The sequence below is a fragment of the Sylvia atricapilla genome, chromosome 25, assembly GCF_009819655.1.
Source record: "Sylvia atricapilla isolate bSylAtr1 chromosome 25, bSylAtr1.pri, whole genome shotgun sequence".
Lineage (NCBI taxonomy): Eukaryota > Metazoa > Chordata > Aves > Passeriformes > Sylviidae > Sylvia > Sylvia atricapilla.
This window is the reverse complement of record NC_089164.1, coordinates 5747964-5768724: the sequence shown is the minus strand read 5'-3', so window position 1 is coordinate 5768724 and position 20761 is coordinate 5747964. Positions and strand designations below refer to the sequence as shown.

At 56.3% G+C, this 20761-nt stretch overlaps 1 protein-coding gene across 2 annotated transcripts in view; it reads right to left on the bottom strand.

The window, feature by feature from the left end:
- The window catches only part of NAV1 (neuron navigator 1), a 60081-nt gene extending 42398 nt beyond the window's left edge, over positions 1-17683 (bottom strand). The window contains exons 1-3 of one of the 2 annotated variants that reach the window (XM_066335687.1): positions 17097-17683; positions 16596-16696; positions 13760-14470 (exon numbers count right to left, since the gene is read on the bottom strand). In XM_066335687.1, the coding sequence (XP_066191784.1) occupies positions 13760-14470; positions 16596-16696; positions 17097-17683 (1399 nt within the window). Of the gene's footprint in view, positions 1-13759; positions 14471-16595; positions 16697-17096 lie in introns of those variants that run through there. The other variant, XM_066335685.1, reaches the window with a different exon arrangement.
- Between the last annotated feature and the right edge of the window lie 3078 nt (positions 17684-20761).

Here is a 20761-nt window from a genome sequence, read left to right as displayed (position 1 = left end):
ATACAATGAGATCTGCAAGGAGCCCTCTCTGCTCTGCACAGTGTGATGGCAGTGGATTTCCAACAACAAGCTGGTTTTCCAACAACACTCAGTCTACCTGCCAAGGCAACAGTTTTGAAAAGCCAGCCCGGCCTGACGGATGGCAGTAAGAGTGGCCAGTCACAGTGCTCAGCTCTGGCCTTGGCATCAGCAGGACACAGTGGAGGAACATTTCTGGAAGGGCAAGACATGGCACAAAAAGGTATCCATGATATCTCACTATTTCATTAGCGATTCAAACTCTCCAGATGATTGTCACAGGTCAGAGCCTGGCTTATGAAGCAGGACAAGCCCTCCCGGTGATGGGATTTGGGCTCCCCGGCAATGCTTAGCTCAATGAGCCAACTCCCCCTCCTACCTCCACCTCTCCTCTCCAGCCTTGTGCTCCCTCTTGCCTCCTTCCACTTTCTCCAGCGCTAACCAGCCAGTTCTCCAGCTGGAAGGCTCCAGTTTGGGCCAAATTCTGACCCATTGCACCCAAAGTCCCATATCTGCTCATTGCCCTGCACCAATAGGCAAGGAACCACATCTGTTCACATTCTGTCCCTGTGTGAAGTGACCCTGTGGGTGATCAACCCTGCAATCCCCCGTGAACAGGCTGACAAGCACCCAGAGGCATCTGCAGAGGGGTCTGTGTCACCCACTCCTCCAGCCTCAGTCCCCCACCTCCAGGGAACACTGACTCCCAGCACAGGCAGGGGGAATTACAGAGCACAACAGCTGCCTTTTGCTTCCATAATTCCATGGTGTTTTTCAACCAACTACTACTACTACTGCTTGTAAAATTGGAGTTTGTTAAAAAGAATATTAGGAAACGTATCTTCTCCCATCAGTAAAGTGACTTAAAATTAGTTGGAACTTTCAAATTAAAAACACAACCTAAACTTTCACTTCCACTTGCAATCCCTCTGATTTGGAAAACATTTTTTTTACTCATGTCCTCTCCTGGGTTTTCTCCCCTCTCTCCTGTTCTCTTCTCACCATGTTTTTGTTTAAAAATTCATCAGGCAAGGGAAAAATGCTGGAGCAGGAAAAGAGGAAAAAAAAAAAAATAGGCAGAAGAAACTGTAGCTTTTGCAAACCCATCACAGCACAGGGGAGAAGAACTTCCACACTCACCTTCCTGCTCCTGGAAAGCGAGAGGCACTAGAAAGGCCAAGGAAATATTGTGTATTAACCAACCTCCCGCATGCTCTGGCAGTAAATGTGGCCTCACTGACCCTCCTTAGAGCTCTGTGATCCTCCATGGCCTAACAGCTCCTCTATCACGGCAACCAGGGGAAAAAGGAATGGATGAGGCAGGAAAACAACCCTGTGTGTCGGTGTGGGATGCAGCCTGCTCCAGCACCGACCGTAAACCCTGACTGCTGCTCCCAGCTCATGGCAGGGCTCTTACTCTAGAAAGACAAGTGCCAGCTCATGTCTGGCCACGGCACGGCTCCAAGCTGAACACTGGCTGATGTGAGGCACACCCCACAGGCGACGCTGATTTGGGGAAGGACTAAGCTGATGCTTACACAGGAGCAAGGATGCTCCCATACCCAGTGGTGCAGGGACACAGAATCACCACAGAAGAGTTGGAAGCGACCTTAAAGACCATCTCAACCTAACACCCTCTACCACATCAGGTTGCTCCAAGCCCCATCCACCCCAGCCCTGAACACTTCCAGGGATGGCACAGCCACAGCTTCATGGGCGACCTGTGCCAGGGCCTGACCACACTTACAGTAATGTATTTCTTTCTAATATCCCTTCCTGCATCCCTGAGCATCCTTACAGTCTCAGGGGTCACTCTCACCCTAGGCAGATCCTGCTCTGCTGTTCCAGAGCTTCCCTCTTACAACATGATTTTTGAAGACTACTGCTGCACTCTCCACACAGGATGTGTGTAGCATCAGCTTACGAGTATGCACACCCTGCCAGCAGATAAAAAGCTATATGGAAATGGAAGATCACTACCATGATCTCTGTGGAAACATCCCATCAGGGCAAGCTTTTTGTCGCCCTCCTTCTTTTTCCCCATGTGCACAAATTCTGGCACCCCATGCACCACTTGGCAATGCCTCAGCACTGTGGGTCCAAAATGCAGGCGTCTGATTTCTAAAGCCATTGTCTGGGATGTGCTATTGAGCTGCAAAACATGGAGGGTTTGGGATGGAAAACAGACATCATCTGAAAGACAAAAAGAAGCTGGCAACCCAGATTTTATTTGACTTTGAAGCTATAGAGAATGTCAACCAAACACAATTTGCTTTATTTCCGCAAAGCGAATGAGAATCTCAGCCCAAAACAAACCCACACCTCTGCCCCCAGAAGGCAGCAATGGAGAAACTGGGGAGCAGAGGGAAGAGAGCATGGTTTTGTCCCACTGATTACCACTGCAGCACAGAGCAGCTGGGCTTGGAAACGCATTACCATGCTCCACCTGGGAATGTGAGGCAGGAAAAGCTGCTTTGTAAATTTACTTCTGATCTGGAGCTCAGGATTCATGTGCCATTACATTTCGCCAGTGCTCATTTCTAAGTTCCAGGTAGGGAGGTTTGCAGGAACCACCAGTTTCACCATTTTAGCACAGTGACTGTTTGCCAAGTACCTGCTGTTCACTTTTGAAAGTGAGCAGGGTGGGAAGTGCCCAGCGGTGCAAACAGCAGCTGAACTGAGATCGAATCCTGCCTCCAGGTTACTGTATTTTCCCCATCACAATATCTGATGAGTGACCTCTCACTGCAGATTCTGCTTTCAGAGGAGCAGCTTTAAAAGCCCAGCCTCCAGGCCCCACTCTGCACAGTCCTGAAAGTATCTCACAGGCTCCAGGATGAGATTCCCTCACTCATCCCCCCTGCTGCTTTATGAGTGGGCCCTTCCCCTCCCCTCATAGGAACCGGCCACATGTTCTCCATCTGGGAGCAGATGCCCATGAGCCAATAAGCTCAACTTGGAAAACTTCACTGAAAATAGCACCAAATTTCTGATTGCTCTACAGACCGCGGCCAGATGATGGATATTAGTGCTTCAGCAGTCCCAGGATGCTGTTTGACGCAGCACAGCAAAAGCACAGCTAAAAGGGCTCAGGGAAAGGGAAATGGGATGGCTGGAGGTGCTGCTGCTGGAGTGTCTGCCCTCTTCCAGATGATCCAGCCTACAAGGAGGGAGGATCTCAGTCTGCTGGTGCATCAGCCCCCAAACAATTGCTGTAGTCAGCCGGGAGCACTGGAGCACAGGGCAGAGCCCTGGGGAGAAAGGTGAGGGAGCACTTAGGGCAAGGCCTCTCACTGCCCCATCCCAGCCATGCCCATGGCACTGCTGGCAGAGGGCTGAGGAGCAAGAGGCCTGGGGTAGCTTCTGGGCACTGCTCCTCCCCACAGGGTCAGGATGCAGCCAGCTTCTGATGCATACAACCACCCAACAGTGGGAGACAGGAGGTCCAGACAGTGATAAATCCAGCCTCTAATCACCCTCAGTGAGACATCAAAATGGAATTTGCCAAAGGACCTTGCACTGATGAGCTGTGAGCTCCAGGCTACATACAGCCTGGGGCAGAGAAGACTCAGGCCTGCTGAGAGTCAGGCAAATGCTAGTACTTCCCCTTAGCCAGCAATCATACCAGGCCACGATGGATTTAACCCCACTGAGTCTATCTGCACGTTATTTGGAAGAGAAACCACCACCACCAAGAGCCAACAGGCACTTCTGCCCCCAGGGCCTCTCTCCATTGCCCACCCCGAGGTGCAATGCATGGACTGTCCAGGGTGACTCCAATTCCCTGGAAGGGCTTTTGTTACATTTTTAAATCAACCTGGGGTCAGGGAGAGGCAGGAATGCAGGGCAGCAACCGTTCATCGTGCCCAGTGGATGGGGCAGCACCCCATCCAGAGAAAAGCCCCCAGGCTGTCCCCATTGACTTTGCACAGCTGTTTCCCTCCAGCAGCCCTGCCCTGCCCTGATCCAGCAGGACAGAAAGTCCCACGCCAAACTCCAACAGAGCCAGACTCAATTTACTCCCACCCTTCAGTCTGCAGAAACTCAAGCCCTGCACAGCTTGGATGCAGTGCCAGTCCAGCTCCTCAGGATTCAGCACACAACCCTCTGGGCTCAGGGCAGCAGAAGTTTGCAGGACATCATCTGTCCTTCCTCCCTGCTGGGATGGGAGGAAGCTGAACCTCATTACCTCCCTTGCTTCTGCACTGCCTGCTGGGAGTTTGGAGCCATTTCCTTGTCACTCCCTTGGTGCAGTGAAGGTCTGGAGGCTAAATGCAAGGTGACTGTGAAACGCCACAGCTGGGTGGCCAGGGTCCTGCGCTGATGGTGGCCCCAGCACACTTGGCTCCACACTGGTCCTGCTCTGGCAGAGCTGAACAGTCCCAGGTTCCAGACAGAATTGGTCAAATGCCTTCCCTCCTGCTTTTAATATGAGGAGAACTTTGTTGTCTCCCTTTCCACAAAGCAGTGCTCTGACCTTGGAGCCTGTCAAAACAACCCTGCCTTACCTGATTTCACCACTGCCATCTTAGCCCATGACTCTGTACCACCTTGGCAATGCTGAACCTGGGCCTCTGAACCACCAAAGCTGGGAGAAACCTCGGGATGTGGGCACAAGCATCCACGAGACTGACAACGTGTCCCCTGTGGCACCACAAGGGGAAACAGCCAGGGAGGGATGTGCTGGCCCCCTCAAATGGCCCACAGCACGTTTCCTGCCAGCCCCAGCTCACCTCGGGGAGCTCCAGCATCACAGCAATCAATGTGAATTAGCCGCTATCTACTCTTCCACTTGTTTGCATCAGCTTGGAAATATAATGCCAGGCCAGAGATAAAGTGAACTGGAAAAACCCCGGCAGCGCCTAACACTTCTAGCCCGAGGGGTTCGTTCAGCTGATGAGTTTCATCATCACAGGTTCCAGCCTGAAGAGCAGGTTCCTGTGCTCCTCCATGCACATCCCTCCCTGCCAGTGCCTGCATCTCACATGCTGGACCATGAAAGGGCTGCTCTCTGTGAGGTGGGTTTTACAGAGGCCAAACTGCTCCCCACCACAATCCTGGCAAAAGCTGATGACGTCCTGACAAGGACTGGGCCACAAAGCCCTGCCATGATTAACCAGCTGAATCTCCAGGCCAGAAAAAACACCAGGGTAAAAAAGACACACCTTTTAGTGTCAAAGCAGGCTGGCACAGGACCAAGACAGACCCCCAGCTGACATGTGGGAAGCCTGAGATGATGATGCTGCACATGGGTGACAGATGTGTGATTTTGAGAAGTGCCTCCTCAGTGAGTTATTCTCAGCAATGCTGAAAGCTCACATGCTATAAATAGCCAGCAACAGAGTTGTACCTGCAGCGCAGCTCTGAACGTGCTTCAAGCCAGCTCGTGGAATTGGGAGAGCCAGGCTGGGGCAGAGCCAGTGCCAGGGATGCTTAAGGCCCATGAAAAAGCAGAGGTGTGAGCTTCAGGCAGTCTGGGCTCCCAACACAACCAGAAAGGGCTAGCTTTGGCCACGACTGGGTGCTCTTGAACAAGCTTATCTAGTTGCAGGGTCTCACTGCCAGCTTTGCCACTCTCGATGACCCAACCCTGCACAAGATGCACAGAGGTGGGACAGGCAGTACCCCCAGACACCAATCATGCAGGCTAGCAGCCAGCAGGGCTGACATGAGAAATAAAGGTGGTTCTACTTTTCTCCAATGCTAAAGGTATGGCACTACTCATCTGCCATGCTGCAGTTAGGGGAAACAGCTTTAAATTGAATGGAACAGGTTTAGACTAGAGATCAGGAAGAAATTCTTCCCTGTGAAGGTGGCGAGGCCCTAGCACAGATTGCCCAGAGAAGTTGTGGCTGCCCTGTCCCTAGACAAATTCAAGGTCCTGTTCAACAGGACTTAGAGCAACCTGGGCTAGTGGAAGGTGTCCTGGCCCATGGCAGGGGTTGGAACAAGATTATCTCTAATGGTTTATCCCAAACCATTCCATGGCTCTAAAATTTCCCCTCCAGCTCACACAGCACAGGCTGCAGCACCCACAGCACAGCTCTGCCCATTTTTCTGGGTTACATGAAGACAATCAGAACCTCTGGCAGCTTGAACAAGGACCTCAGCCATGAGCCATCCTTCCAGCTCACCAAGCAGGAGAGGTTGCAATCCCACAGCCAAAGCCAGCCAACCGGCTGGTGAGCCAATGAGCTGGCACAGAGCCCACCCCTCCTGCTGCATCACCTGTGGCTTGCAAGTCAGGCTCACAACCTGCCAAGGGAACCACGGCCTCATGAGTGCAGCTCAAACCCTCAATTTCAGTTCCCCATTGAAAGGCACTTCCTGGGTCCCTCCTAGCCAGCTCACCATCCCCTCCCTACCCACTGGGCAAGATCCAGCCTGAGGAGAAGGCAGAGCAGCCCTGTCATTGCATCTTCAGATGCTAATTTCTGGATTTGCTACAAAATCTTTCTGTAATGTCAAGGAGATGCTTGAGGCCAGACCCTCACAGGTACAGAGGACAAGTGCAAAGTGCTCACCTCTGGATGAGGAGGACAGCTAAGAAGAGGGACAACAAGGCTGACATAACACCAGAGCAATGTGGAGTGATTAAGAATCACTGATATCTACACCAGGTGGAAGATCCCAATGAGGCACATGTCTAGCTGCAGGACACACCTGCATTTCACTGGGCAGCACGGAGGCACGCGTGCCCAAGGTCTGCTCAGGTCCCCCCTCCAGGCAGCTCACTTGCCAGAGCCACAAGGCTCTGAAGCCACCTCACCAATTCATGGCTGCTCCCAGGAGCAAGAAAAATATCCTGCCCAAATGTGCTGAGCTTCTGCTCAGCTTCCTGATGTGGATTCCAGCAGGTCCTTCAGTGGGAGATGAATCTCAGTCCTCTTCCTGAATTAATAAAAAATACATTATGCCCTCAACTGAACAAGACAAATACCAGCACAAGGAGTGAGAGAAACGCTGGCGCGAAACAAAATGTGGAAGAACTGGATCAGAGGAAGGACCAGCAAATTGGTGGGCACGGGGCACCACTCCTCAGTGTCACTCCCACCCTGACACAAGCACATCTCCATTTGCACAGCTTCTAATCTCAGCTCTGCAATGCAGCATCCCCTGACTTCCCAGCTTCACGGCTGCAGCATCCCTGCCTTCCCAGCTCCCCTCCCGCTCAGCTCCCTGCTTCGAGCTGCAATGCAGCAGCGTGGGCAAGCCCTGCTCTCCCTTTTACCCCTCCACCCCACCACGAGGCAACACTGAGCCTCCCAGCTGAGCTCCGAGCCTCACATGTCCTCCACCCTCCCAGGCTCACTGCCTTCCAGCCAGAGAACTGGCAACCCCTTCCCCGGCTCCCCCGGGAGAGCTGTTCCATGTGTCTGGAGGAGGACGTGACTTTGCAGGGTGGGGGATATGGCAGAACGGCACCGTATCCGATCTCCTGTGTCCCCACAGCTCTGCATGAGACGCAGCCAAGGTGCAAAGCCTGGACACCAGATACCACAGAGGGATGGAGCTGTCCACACTCCACCCAGGGAGTGGATCCAGGCTCAGCAGTTTCACCATTGCCACCAGTACCAGGAACTCTGCACACACACAAGCCTAGGACACCACTCTCACCGGTACCAGGAACACCACACACTTGGCGCCCAGGACACTGAGGTCACCAGTACTAGAAACACCACACATGCACATTACCCCAGGACCCTGACTGCACATGCAGGGCACCAAAAGCCATGAGCACAGTGCCACAAAAGACACTCTGGACCAGACAAGTGACTGATTCAGAGAATGTGCCAGTGGGTCCACCTGACACCGCACAGCCAGGCAGTCTTGTTCCCAAGACTGCAGTCCTACAGCAAACCACCAATTCACGCCTGCAGCTGAGCCAGGGAAGCCAGGAGGCACATGCTGGCCACAGCAAATGGGCTGGCACTGGAGGCTGGCATCCCTCACAGGTTACACACCTCAGAGGGTGCAGGGTCTGATTCTGTGCTGAGCTGGAACAAATCTTCCCCCATGCAATGGGCACAAGCATCAGCCAAGTGTCCTCAGATGCTCAAGTGAGAGTGGGCAGGGGGGTCTGCAGGTAGAAGGGACCAGGGACATTGTTTTCTGGCATCATGAGAAGCTGCACAGGAAGACAAAGAGCAGGAAACCTAAACGGACAAAACAGGGTGATTGATGGTGGGGGGACTTGTGACAAGGGAGTGCTATGGGCACAGAGACACGTGCCACAGCATGGGAAGCCAAAGACACAAGTTGGGAACCGGCGTGTGGAAGATGCTCTCTAGAAGGACCCAGGACTGCCAATGATGCTCTGAGTGCCACCCACATGGAAGCACACTGCTCACAAGGCAGGACCAGGCAGGACCCATGGGTGGGCTGGGTCTATCCCAGAAGCACCCAGCAGTCACACCCATGAGACTAATACCTTCAGGTGGCATCACCCAGGTCCCACTGTGGTCACATCCCATCAGCAGATCCCAAATAGCACTTCCAGAATTTTCACAGTTTTTTATTAATTTACATATTTTCTTTTTAGACATGTTGGATTTGGGGGCAAGATATAGGCAGTCACTGGGAAAGCCCCATTTGAGCAGGGATTTTCAGGCTCTTTGGGGAGAACTTTGTTTCAGCAGTGCATTCCCAAATATGTTTGCTTTCAAGTGTTTGCTCTGATACCTTTCCATGGGAAATTTTGAAAGACATCTGGATTTATTTCTTTCTTAGCCCTTTTTCCACACTGCCATAATCACTGGGAACAGGGCACATCTCAAATAGCTTCAGCAGAAGCTCTGGGGCCCTTGGATCCCATTTCCAGATCTTCTCCTCAGTTGCTGTAGCCATCTCACGTGGAGAAAGCAGACATCTACTACTTGCTGTCAGCTCCTGAGAGCAGGCTGGAAGCAGCAACACAAATGTGTTCCAGTCCCCTTTCTCCTCACTGTTACCCCAAAGGCAGGAGTCCAGCTCCGTGGGCAAAAGGAAATAAATCCCCATCCCAATGACCTCGTCATACAGATACTGTCACACAGGGACCTTAAGAGAGGAATAGCATTAGTAGTAGAGGACAGCCACAGCACTTTATGAGGCAATAACCCACTCTCACCACCGTGAAGAGCTATTTTGTCTCTGACCTCCTCATGGTCTCCTGCCAGAGAGCCTGGCTATTGCTGCCCAGTGCTGCCACGGGCACATTAGGCAGGAACAACACGGGGCAGAGGGAGCAATGACATGGGGCAGAAGTGTTTCTTTGATCCCATATCATGTGTTTCCCAGCAAGGATGGCAATCAGAAGGGAGTAACTTGGTTCCCATCTCCACTAGCATCAAGAATGTCCTCACACAGGACATGTCAGATGCCAATCTTTTCTGCACCGTGGTTTACTTTTGAAACCAGAGTCAGATGCAACATGCAGCTCCCACCTGTCACAGAGCCCATTCCAAGTCCTTGGCTCTCCTCCCCACCACTGAGGGGCTGCCGGCACCCACTGCCTACCCAGCAGCAGCCTGAGCACAGCCAGGCTCTGCCCTGCCTGCGTGTTGGCACCATGAGGGTACCAACTCCCTGTGGGTATGCACTGCCCAGCAAGGACACCCCTGCTGGGCCCCCTGGGAAGGGTAGCATGGCCTGCCCAAGGGCTGCAGGACTGAGAAGGGTTATAGCTGCAGCTGAAGAGCTTGGCAGGACTGCAGACTCCTGCAGAGAGCATTTCGGGGAACACCATCTCCACTGGGATCTCACGTGTGTTTGCCTGAGTTCTGGCCCACACAACACTGACCACTTATTTGTTGATGCCAATTAGCAGCAGCTTAAGAGGCACCACATCCAGCAAGACATGGACAAGGAAATGGCCGCAGAAAGCAGCTGCAGGATCTTGGAGGGGCTCTGGGGAGCTCTAGGTAAGTGCAACCATCACGCCAGGCACCATAAGCACAGCCTGTACAAAAAAGCCCTTGCACACCTGCCTGGCCCTGTCCATCACACACAGACATGGGCATGGTGAGTTCTGCACAACCAGCTCTTCCACCATTCTGGCCACGTGCCCTCCATCCCCTTCATCCTGTGGTTGGGCGCTGGCATAATTAGCAACCCCAGCTGCCAGCCAGCTTTGATGAGAAGCCTCAGTCTTGGGTTGATGCAAAATGTATAATTTGGATGATGGAAATAGCCTCTACAAAGCACATGTGGTTGCTGCGTGCCGGTGACCTCTCCCCGCTTGCGCAGGCTGCTCTTTAAACGTGGTTCAGCTACAAAGGCTTCAGTGGCATCAAACAGATGAGGCAGCAGCAGTGACTGAATGAGAGGTAACATTTGGCCATTACTGAATAAACCGTATTTTTGGCCAAGAGAGTCTTGGGAATGCTTCTGGCAGGAGAAGCATGAGGTAGAAATGAGAATTCAGGTGTGGAGACCAAAGACACACAAGGTCTCTGGAAGCCACTGTGGCTGGCAGGGCTAGGAGCTCAGAAGCTGCACAGGCTTCTCAACACAGGTCAGCAGTTCAAGGACAACTGTATCTGCAGAGGCTGGAAATCCCTGCAATTTCTGCCTCTCTCTTGCCAGCACAAACCAAGCTTGTGGGTCTTTCCATGCCACTCTGGATAGAGTGTCCTTCAGCAGACACTGCTAAACTGCTCAGGCTGATGTTTCGCTTGCCAAAGGGATTGATGAAAACAGCAGAGACCTTCCTTTCCTCCCTCCCAAGCATCTCCTGTAGCAACCAGGAGAAAGCCCCTCTCCTGGTGCTCCTCACCTACCCTAACACGGTGTGAAGCTCACTCTTCTGAATCCAACTCTTCTGGGATCCCATTCCTTCTGCAATCTCCACCACAGGAACCCACCTCTTCCTGGAGAAGCCAGGTTGTGGAAGGTACCATCACCACTGGGGAAGATTTCATCCACCTGGATTGCAACAAAGGGGTCTGGAGGCTGAGCATGTGTCTACACACCCTCGAGTTGTGGTTGTGCCAGCACCACTGTCACACTGCTCCTTCCTCTCCACATCCCAGGCTCCTGGTGGCATCCCCATGACACAGGCTGTCATGTATGTACAGGTCACGGCTGGCTTGGGTAAGTAGGTGTGATCCAACATCATAACTCCCATCAATGTGGGAAGTACAACCCCATGGAAGGGAAGTTTCAGCATGGTGAATCTCCTGCTCTGTCTACCCCATCCAACTCTAGATACAGCCCTCGATCCCCCCACAGGAAGCCTGCCAGTCCATACATCTTGGAAAATTATTGGCAATACACAGAGGACACATCTGGCAGAGTTTGGGCCTCATGGACCAGCTGACCAAGTCTTCAGACACTAAGTACAGTCCAAAGGGACGTTCAACACCTCCCAAGGTCAAAGTCAGCCCTGACTGATGCAGGTGGAGGCTTGGCAACACCCCAGAAACCAAATCCCTTGCTGGGGGCACAGCCATGATCTTCCTTAGAATGTGCACAAGATGTTGTCTTGGATCTCTGCTACTCCAGAGTACCATAAACTGGGAGTCACTCCCAAGTGAGCCAATCCTGCAAGGATTTCTGTTGGGGATGCTGAGGAAACTCCCACCTAAGAGCAAAGCATCATGGGCGGGGACACTGAGATGCCCCCAGGCATCCCAACATCAGTGAGTGGTAGTCTGTTAGTCCCATAAGTGACAAATCCTCCTGCAATCCTGCCCTGCTCTCATGGCACTGGTGCTACTGTGGCATTAGGCCTGAGGATGGATGTCTGTAAACCCAGCTGTGGGACCACCGGGGCAGCCTGCGCCCCCGCAGCCAGGCTGACCTCCTGCATCCCACCTGCTCATCCCCACAGTCCACCTGCCCAGGCCTCGAGCTCACTCTGTGGCCTTCCACTTGCGAGCCCTGGGGTGCACCAGCATCAGGGCAGACCCTGCCAAGGAGGGCACTGCTGCTGCCCCCATGGCTAGGCATGGCTGGGGGCCAAGGGCAATGGTCTGGGAGGCTCTATGCCTGTGTGCCAGCACACGCTGTGCCAGAGCCCTGCTGGAGCAGGGGCTGTGACAGCCCGAAGGCTCCTGGAGAAGCCAGGGGTACACAGGGAAGTGGACTCAGCTAGTGTGGCTTTCCAGGTAGCTGGCTCCAGCACACACTCCAGTGTGCTCCACATCTCCAAACCACCTCCCCCAGGCCTCAGCTGGAGCAAATCTCTGCTCTTTCTCTTCATCACATACCAAGGACAAGGCATCTCAAGCCAGCTCAAGCACCAGAGAAGCTCCCAGCCCCCTAAAAAGAGGTCCCAGGCAGGGAACTTGAAGGGACTGGACACACTGCTCCTGCCTGTACTGCTGCTCCCCCACCACGACCAAGCACCAGGACTTTACAGCTGGCCAGCTGGAGCACCAAGCAAGCCCCATGATGGCTGTGCAGGGCTCCCTTGCCACTTTCACACGCGAGTTTGCCAGACCAAACACAGCTCTTCAGAGCCACAGTCATTGCCCAGCTGAGACCCCAGGCACTGCTGGTTGGGATGCAGGGAAGACAGGGTGTCAGTGGGAAGCAGAGGGCAGCCGAGGCAGTCACAATTCCTAGAGATCAGCATGCAGCATGAGAGAATGGCAAGGGCTGGGTTCACCTGTCCCAAGACCCAATGCTGCAGCCCACGACAGGGCAGTGGCTTCCAAGTTCCAGGGCACAGCCAGCACTGAGCCAGTGCTCACTGTTCTCATGGAAACCCACTATGCACACAATGCACACAACAAGCTCGGGGATCAAACCCACAGGGATAGCAAAGCGCAGGCAGCCACAGTCTGAAACGGAGTCACGCAAACCCTACAGCAGCATCCTTGGAGAATCCTCCTCTGCCAGAGCCCCAGACCACAGTGGAGCTCTGGATCTGCCCAAAATGGAGCAGGAGCATGGACACCTCTCACGGCACCTCCAACAGCAACTTCCCAAGGTCACCCCCAGGGCAAGCCATGCTGATGGTGGGGAGCAGCTGTGGCACCCAGCTGTGCAGCCTCCATCGTGTTTGGTGGGTGTTGAGACAAGGGATGGCCGAAAAGACACGTGGGGGAGGACAAGCTCCACCACCACCTGCCACGGCTCCTTGTGAGGAGGAACTGCCTTTCCTCCAAGGCAAGAGGCAGCTGACAGCATCCTCTCTCAATCGTGCCTTGGAGATGCACTGATGGCTGAAGCCCCTCTGCTCTGGAGCCAGGCTGGGAGAGCCGGGAGTGTTCAGCCTGGAGAAAGCTCTGCGGAGACCTTAAAGACCCTTTCAGTGCTCAAAGGGGCTCCAGGAGAGCTGGAGAGGGACTTTACAACATGGGTCAGGAGTAACAGGACAAGAGGGAATGGCTTTCCACTAACAGAAGGCAGGGGTAAATGAGATATTGGGAAGAAATTGTTCCTGTGATGGTGGGAAGGCTCAGGCACAGGTTGTTCAGAGAAGCTGTGGCTGCCCCATCCCTGGCAGCAGCCAAGGCCAGGTTGGATAGGGCTGGGAACAACCAGGGCTAATGGAAGGAATCCTTGCCCGTGGCAGGGAGTGGAACAGGATGAGCTTTAATGTCTCTTCCAACCCAAACCATTCTGTGTTTCTAAGTGACTGGAGACACCGAGGCTGATGCCTCTTTTCCCCTCAGCCTCCCATCACTTCAAGACACTGAGGCGGCCACCAGTGGGTCCTCACGGAGCGTCAGGAGCCCAGATGCCTCCAGCTGCCACCTCTGGCCATTCCCATCTCGACGCTGAGCCCGGCAGTCGCACCGGCCGCACTCACCCAGCATTTGGCTGAAGAGCAGCTGCTCCAGGTCGCCCAGCACCGTCACCACCAGCTCGGGGTCCACCTTGAGGTACGGCTTCTCCTCGGCGCCCGCCGCCACCGCCGGCGCCTTCCCGCCCAGCAACTCGTCGTCGCACTTGCCGCCGCCGCCGCCCGCCTCGGGGGCCTTGCTGAGGGGCTTCACCTCGGCGTAGGGCCCGCGGGGGATGCGGCTGGGCTTCCCGGCGGGCGGCGGCTTGGCGGGGCCGGCGGGGCGCGGCGACAGCAGCGAGTGCTCGGAGCGGGACAGGCTCCGCGACATGGCGGGCGCGTCCCGCCCGCGGGGGCCGCCGCGCCCGCCGCCCCCCGCCGCCGCCGCCCCCGGCGCCGCCGCCTTGGCCATGTCGTCGCTCCAGCGAGGTTCATAGAGCTGCCGCTTCTTCTCGGCGTCGGTGAGGAAAGCGAGGTTGGTGAGCGACTTCTGCTTGCGCAGGTTGGAGCCGGTCGGCAGCCGCCCCTCCGCGCTGCTCGCCTTGAAGACGCGCAGCTCCGCGCCCCGCGGCCCCGCGGCCGCCGCCTTCGCCCGCTTCGGCATCACGGTGCTGCCGTCGGGGCCCCGCCGAAAGCCGCGCTCCTCCTCGCCCAGCTCCACGTCGGGAAGGCTCTTGAGGTTGCTCCCCAGCATCCCCGCGCTGCAACCATTTAACCCGCCGGGCGCTGCTGCTGTCGCTGCGGCACCGAGGACACACCGGGCGAGACAGAAGGAAAGGCACCGTCAGCGGCCGTCCCACCGGCCGGGGCGGAGCGGGGAGGGGACGGCGCGGGCGGGGAGCTGGGGTGGGGGAGGAGGGGGGCCGAGCGGCAGGGCCCCACCTCGCCGCTCCGCCGCCGGCAGGACACTGCGAACCAGCGGAATGTCAGGGGCGAACAAAAAGGGCCCGCCCTCCTCTGGCGCGGCCAGGGGGCGGGATGCGGGGCGCGCGCCCGCGGAGGGGAGGGAGGGGAGGGGGCGCGCGCCGCGGGGCGGGGCCGGGCGGGGGCGCGCGCGGCCGAGCCTGTGGGACCGAGGGAGCCAACGGGAGCCCGCGACAGTGCTCCGTGCGGGACCGTGACACGGGACCCCTGGGGACAAGCATCCAGCTGGCGAGCACGGAGCCGGCGATGGCCCCCGCGACCCCCGCCACCACGGCCTAGCCGCCCCGTTCCGCAGCCCCTCGCAGCAAGGGACGTGCCGGGTGCGAGGTGGATGAAGCCAGCGCGGGGGTCCCACGCCTCAGCTCCCTGCGTTGAAGCACCCCCTGTCCCGCCCGCCATGGACCCCACACCCACCCAGACACTGCGCACCCATTCCCAGGGGAGTCAAAGCATCCCCGTTTCTCTCCAAATTGTTGCAGCAAGAGCTCAGGGTGGCCCCAGGAATTCCCCCGAGGGACATTGCAGCCCCCAAACCCAGCGGGGCCTCTCCACTGAGCCTAGGGAATTATGGGCGGGGGGTGAGGGCGGAGAAAGAAGGGGAGGGGGATCTGGTTATCATCATCTTTCATTAATTACCCATCCCTTGGGAGGGGTGAATTAAGTCTATTTGGTGACCTCACGCGGGCTGCCATGGCAACCGCCGGGAAATATTGCATTAGAGCCCATCGCTGCTGCCGAGATAAGGACGGCAGGACCGGGGGTGGTGCGAACCCCCAGCCCAGCCCCGGTGAGCCGGGGTTCAGCCCGTGGTAGTGCTGAAGAGTCCCCAGAGAACTCCGCCTGGATGGGACAATAACGGGTGCCAAAAAAAAAGCACAAGCTGCACCCCAAAGCCACTCGGGTTTCTGGGGAGGGCTGTTGCCGGGGTGTAGGCCCCGCTATAGGGGGCAAATCTGCGGGTGTTGTGTCTCTCTGAGGCTGGTGAGGTGATTACTGGGGTCTCCCCATGTTCCCTGTTCCCTGTGGCCCAGCGGAGCCGTGGGAGGTGCCGCGGGCCAGGGAAACTGGAGCAGGCGTGGAGTGAGGGAAAGGACCCAGCCCCTTCCCCGGTGCTGAACTCGCTCGGCTTTATCCCAAAACCTCCCCAAGGAGCAGGGCAGCTGCACTGGGCGCATGCCAGCCCCACTCGCTCCCTCCTGCTTCCTCCTGGAACATCCTCCCGCTTGCCGCTGGCTTCAGCACTTTCCAGATCGGGGCTTAGCGCTGCTTATTCTGTGACTGAGGTGCTGGGAGCCTAGGTCAAAGCCGGGCTCTGCCAGGACCCACCGTGGATCTGACCGACTTCTGTCCCTTCAAATCACCCGGTGAAGCTCACGTCTCTCTTTTTCCCCTTCCCTGCACATCTCTAGAGCATCCCGCCATCCTCCACTGCCGCTGCCCTGGCAACCGTCGCCCCAGCATCCTCCCTGGACCCGCCTCCCCAAAATCTCCCCCCAAAGCAAGCGCCAGAGGGGACTGGGGTGGTCTCAGCATTGCAGCAGGTAGCTTGTATTCAGCCCTGGGAAAAGGGGGTGATCTGGTGGTGGAGCCAGCGGTCCCTCCGCGCCGGTTCCTTGGAAATGGGTCAATAGGATCTCGCCGGGGAACTGGGAAGAGGAGGGAAAGGAGCCAGCCAGGGTGATGTCCTGGCGCCGTCCCTGGAGGGATCAGCTCGCTGTGCTTCTCACAGTGTAACGTTTTGGCCACGGAGGTCACCTGATGCTGGAACTGCAGACAAGCCTTTCCCAGGGGAGTTGGGGCACCTCCAGTGTGAGGGTTCCCCCCACTGCTCCACTGCCCTCCAGTCCTGGCTCCATTCCAGCACAAGCCTCTGTCCCCTGGCTCCGTCACGGTCCCCCCGCAGGACACCCCCATTCATGACCAACCCCTCTGGACTCACCCAGGCCCCTGGGCTTGGGGTCAGGGTCAGATCCCTTCTCAGGACTGGAGCACTCAACACCCGGGGTCGTGGCCCTCTCATGCTCCTGGTCCTCCTGCAGCCTGTGGGCAGAAGGGGGTGAGGGTGGGTGATCAGGAGCAGTTGCCCTGGTCCCCCTCCTGGGGACCCCCGGGATATGAGAACGTGGAGCCATAGGCTCTGCCATGGTCTGGGGACACTGGTCTCATGGCAAGGGGTCCCAGGGCACCCTATTCCCCAATGAGTCCATCCCCTGCCCCATGTCAGCTCCCATGGGTGCTTTAGGAACCCCTGCACCCCAAATCCATTGGGAACCTTCCTTCTAGTACAGAGCCCCCTGACCCACCCCCACCATTTCCCGTGGCCACCCCTGCTGGGCCTGCCTGCCTCCTCCTGTCCCTATGCCCCCCACAGCTCCGTGTCCCCAGGCACCCCCAGCCCCATGTTCCCCCATCCCCATGTTCCCCATCCCCAGGGACTCACCGGTACTGGAAGGGTGCCACAGTGGCAGTGATGGGGTGGCTGTGTGGGGGTCCTGAGGAGAAAGTGATGGCCCCTGACCCAAATACGGGGCCCCTCCCCTGTGAGCCACCGTGAGACTCATGCCCTGTCCCTGATGTGGCTGTTCCGCTGCCCTTCCCAGGGGACCCTCCCAGCCGCCCCCCACCCCTGCCCTGTGCTAGGGGAGCTTTGCACAACTCAGTGGGCTCCCCCACCCTGCCTGCCCCTCTCCTCCCACTGCCCACTGCCTCTGGCCATTTCCCAGGGGACACCAGGGCTCTTGACAGCTCTCTCTGCCCACCATGAGCAGGGACACTGGGGCTTCCCTCCCTGCCCTCAGCTGGCTCATGGTCAGCAGCTTTGTCAGTGGCTTTGAGCTTGAGAGTCTTGGGACCAGGGGCTGGCACCTTCCCTGGCCGAGGAGACAGAGCCCTGTGGAGGACAGGGGACCCCGGGGTGCTCAGGAGGGCTGTGGTGTGCAGTTTGCCATGGGCCATGGCACGGGGCACTGGGATGGCAGACTGGTAGTGGCTGCGGCCAGTGGAGTTGACATTGGCTGTTCCCTTCATCCTGCTGAGCTGCTGGCAAGGCTGTGGAGGAAGAGGAGGTTTCATTACAGCCCAGCACAGAGAGGACACCCACAGCCCCTCAGCTACACCAGACCTTGGTCTTTGTTCCTACTGGCCATGGGTGCTCAGTGTCCCCATCCTGGGAGAAGGCCACTGCAGCCCACACCCTGGGGTGAGGACGCACACATATCATGTTCTCTGACAGAGATTCACAGGACCATGGCATATGTGATGTCTTCCCTTAGGGAGCCTGTGGAGCCCCAGTCCCATGCCCCCAAGTTCCTACAGCAGGTCTCTGCAGCAAGGACATTTGGGCACAGATCCTCACCCAGGGCTGCACCACAGGCAGGGTGGGGCCCTCCTGGCCACTCAAAACTTTTTCCTGGTCCCCAAAACCAGCTCCTGATCAACCAAAACCACCTCTCAGACATCTGAGGCTACCTCCTGGCCTCCGAAAACCATCTCCCGGTCATCTAAGACCAACTCCTTGTCACCTGAAACAATCTCCTGTCACTCAAGACCACCTTCTAGTGGCATGAGGACCAGCTCTGTGACCCCATCTACTGGTGTCTGAGTCCCATCCCCACCATGGAGTGCCCTCCTTATCCCTAGTGTCCCCTCATGTGGTGCCACCTGCCACACCTCTTCATGCTCCCAGTCTCATCTTGCTTGCCCCAATGGTGACTTTCCATGTTACCCCTCAGGGCCCTGTGTCTTCCCCTTGCCTTGATGTTTTTCTCCATGTGATAAGGATGAGGTCTCATCCCACCCAAAACACCCACGTGCAGGGCAATCCTTGCCACCACCAGTAACAGGGATGTCAGCACAGTCACAGTGAGTGGAGAAGCTCATCACTCCTCATGCCTACAGGATTTGCCCAAGCAGGCAGAGCAGAGCTCAGCAAGGAAAGCAGCCGTGGAACAAAGCTCCATCTACAACTACCTCCCGCCTGCAGCCCTTCAGGAAAAAATCTCAAAAATCAGAGAAAAATGTTTTCTCCAGGGGATGAAATGATCTCTAGAAAGATGGGGAGCCATGGCCCCACAGGCACCAGATGCCACATATCTCCCAGGACACACCTTCCACATGTTGCTCCAACATGGTTTCACTCAGCCTCCTTGAAGGAAAACCTCTGAGGAGGGGAAGCTTTTTGGGGTCCCAGAGCATTCTGCGGATATCATCAGCTCCAGGCTGGCCACCCCATGGTAAGGGTTCCTCTACCTAGTGCTGGCTTGGTGTTGGCTGAGTGCAGTGAATGCATTGGAGGGTGTACTGGAGCCCACTGAGGCTGTTCCTGGTGGGCTGGGGAATGCAGCCTTCCAGGTACCCACCTCCAGACATATCTCCTTTTTCAAACCACCCGGCCGAGACAGAGCTTCTCCAGAGCTGGAGAGAAGCTGTGGGCTGCAGGGAGATGGTTCCATCACCCCGATGGGAACAGCAACCCAGCCTCAGCCTGCATCCAGTGGAGGGTATTACATGAACAAAGTCCAAAAAATGTCCCAAACTGCCCTGTTTTGCCTCTTCCCCAACCTGAGCTGCCCTGAGCCCTGCTTCTCCCAGGCTTCTGGGGGTCTGCAAGGACCAAACCACGCTCCACATTCTCCCACCCTGGGATTACAGCATCTCTGCCACAGGCAACACTGGGGTGAATGCACTCAAATTCCCTTTTTTCAGCCCCACATGAGCTGGATCATTTGATCGTGAAGCCATGGGTCACGGGGAGAAGTGCTGATGCAACGCATGAGATCAAGGAATTGCAGCACCAATTCCAGTGCCAGCCAGGAGCTACAAAGGTCTCTTTCCAAGGCAATTTTAATTAAGGGGGGGAGGAAACTGACACACACACCTCTGGGCTTGCTCCCCCTGAAGCCTCTGAAACACTGGGATGTTTCAGAAAATGTCTCCCCACATCCTGGCTGAGCTGTCTCTGTCTCTGCTCGCCACAGTCATGGCCCTGAGCAATGGCAGAGGTGGGTGGAGGCAGTGCTGGGACAGGCACTCAGGGGGCTTTGGAACTGATCCATCCTTGAGTCACTGCGGGAGGTGGGATGGAGGCAGGCACAGAGGCTCTGCCACTCCCACGTGGGCACATAGATCCAGTTCAGGGGGAAACCACAGCCCCACAGGGCAGGGGCCTGTGCTGGCACCTGCCTGCACCCAGGAGTGCTGCAATGTGGGCAGCAGGAGCCAGGCTCCTCGCTGGCTTTCCTTGCACCAGTGGGATTCCCTACACCTACAAAGGTCACTCCTGGAGCGTGGAGGCCAGGCCTCAGCACCCAGCTGGACACGGACCAGTTTTACGGACATAATGTTTCCAAACCAGATGTGAATATCAGCAGAGAGCAGCTCCTCTCTGTCCCTCAGTCTGTTCCCAAGCTGTGTCTCACAACCCACAGTTACAAACCCCAATTCTACACTTTTTCCCCCTCTCTTTAAGGCATCCCCTGCCTGGGGACAGCTCACAGCCTTGAGCTGCAAAACACCTTGTGCAAACACAAACAAGGTTGACCTTCATAGAACTACAGAACAGTTTGGGTTGGAAGGGACCATACAGACCATCATCTCATTCCAACCTCATGCTATGAGCAGGGACACCTTCCACTATCACAGGTTGTTCCAAGCCCTGTCCAACCTGGCCTTGAACACTGCCAAGGATAAGGGAACCTTCCTCCCCATAGGTGCAAGGATGAAGAAACTACTGGTCCCAAGTCACCCATTTCACCCTGAGGTCTCCCACACAAACATCTCCAGCCCCAGTGGCTGGTTCTGGTGAGTTTTCTCCTAACACAGAGGTAGATCATCTGTCCCTCACTCCATAAAAATCTGTCCCAAGCTCATCCTCAGCCAACTCAGGGGCAAAATCTTCATCTAGATTTATGCTATGACCTTACCTTCCCCAGCACCCACTGAGCACCAGCAGCATGCAGCACTCCTCCAGCCTTGCCTGCTTCCTGGGTATGTAGCATTGGGGCTGTAACCAGGTTTTGTAGATTTTTTTTCCACTTTGGATTTCTCTCTTATGCATACAACTTCTATTTCTCCCCCTCTGAGCCCACCAGTGATGCCACAGCTGCA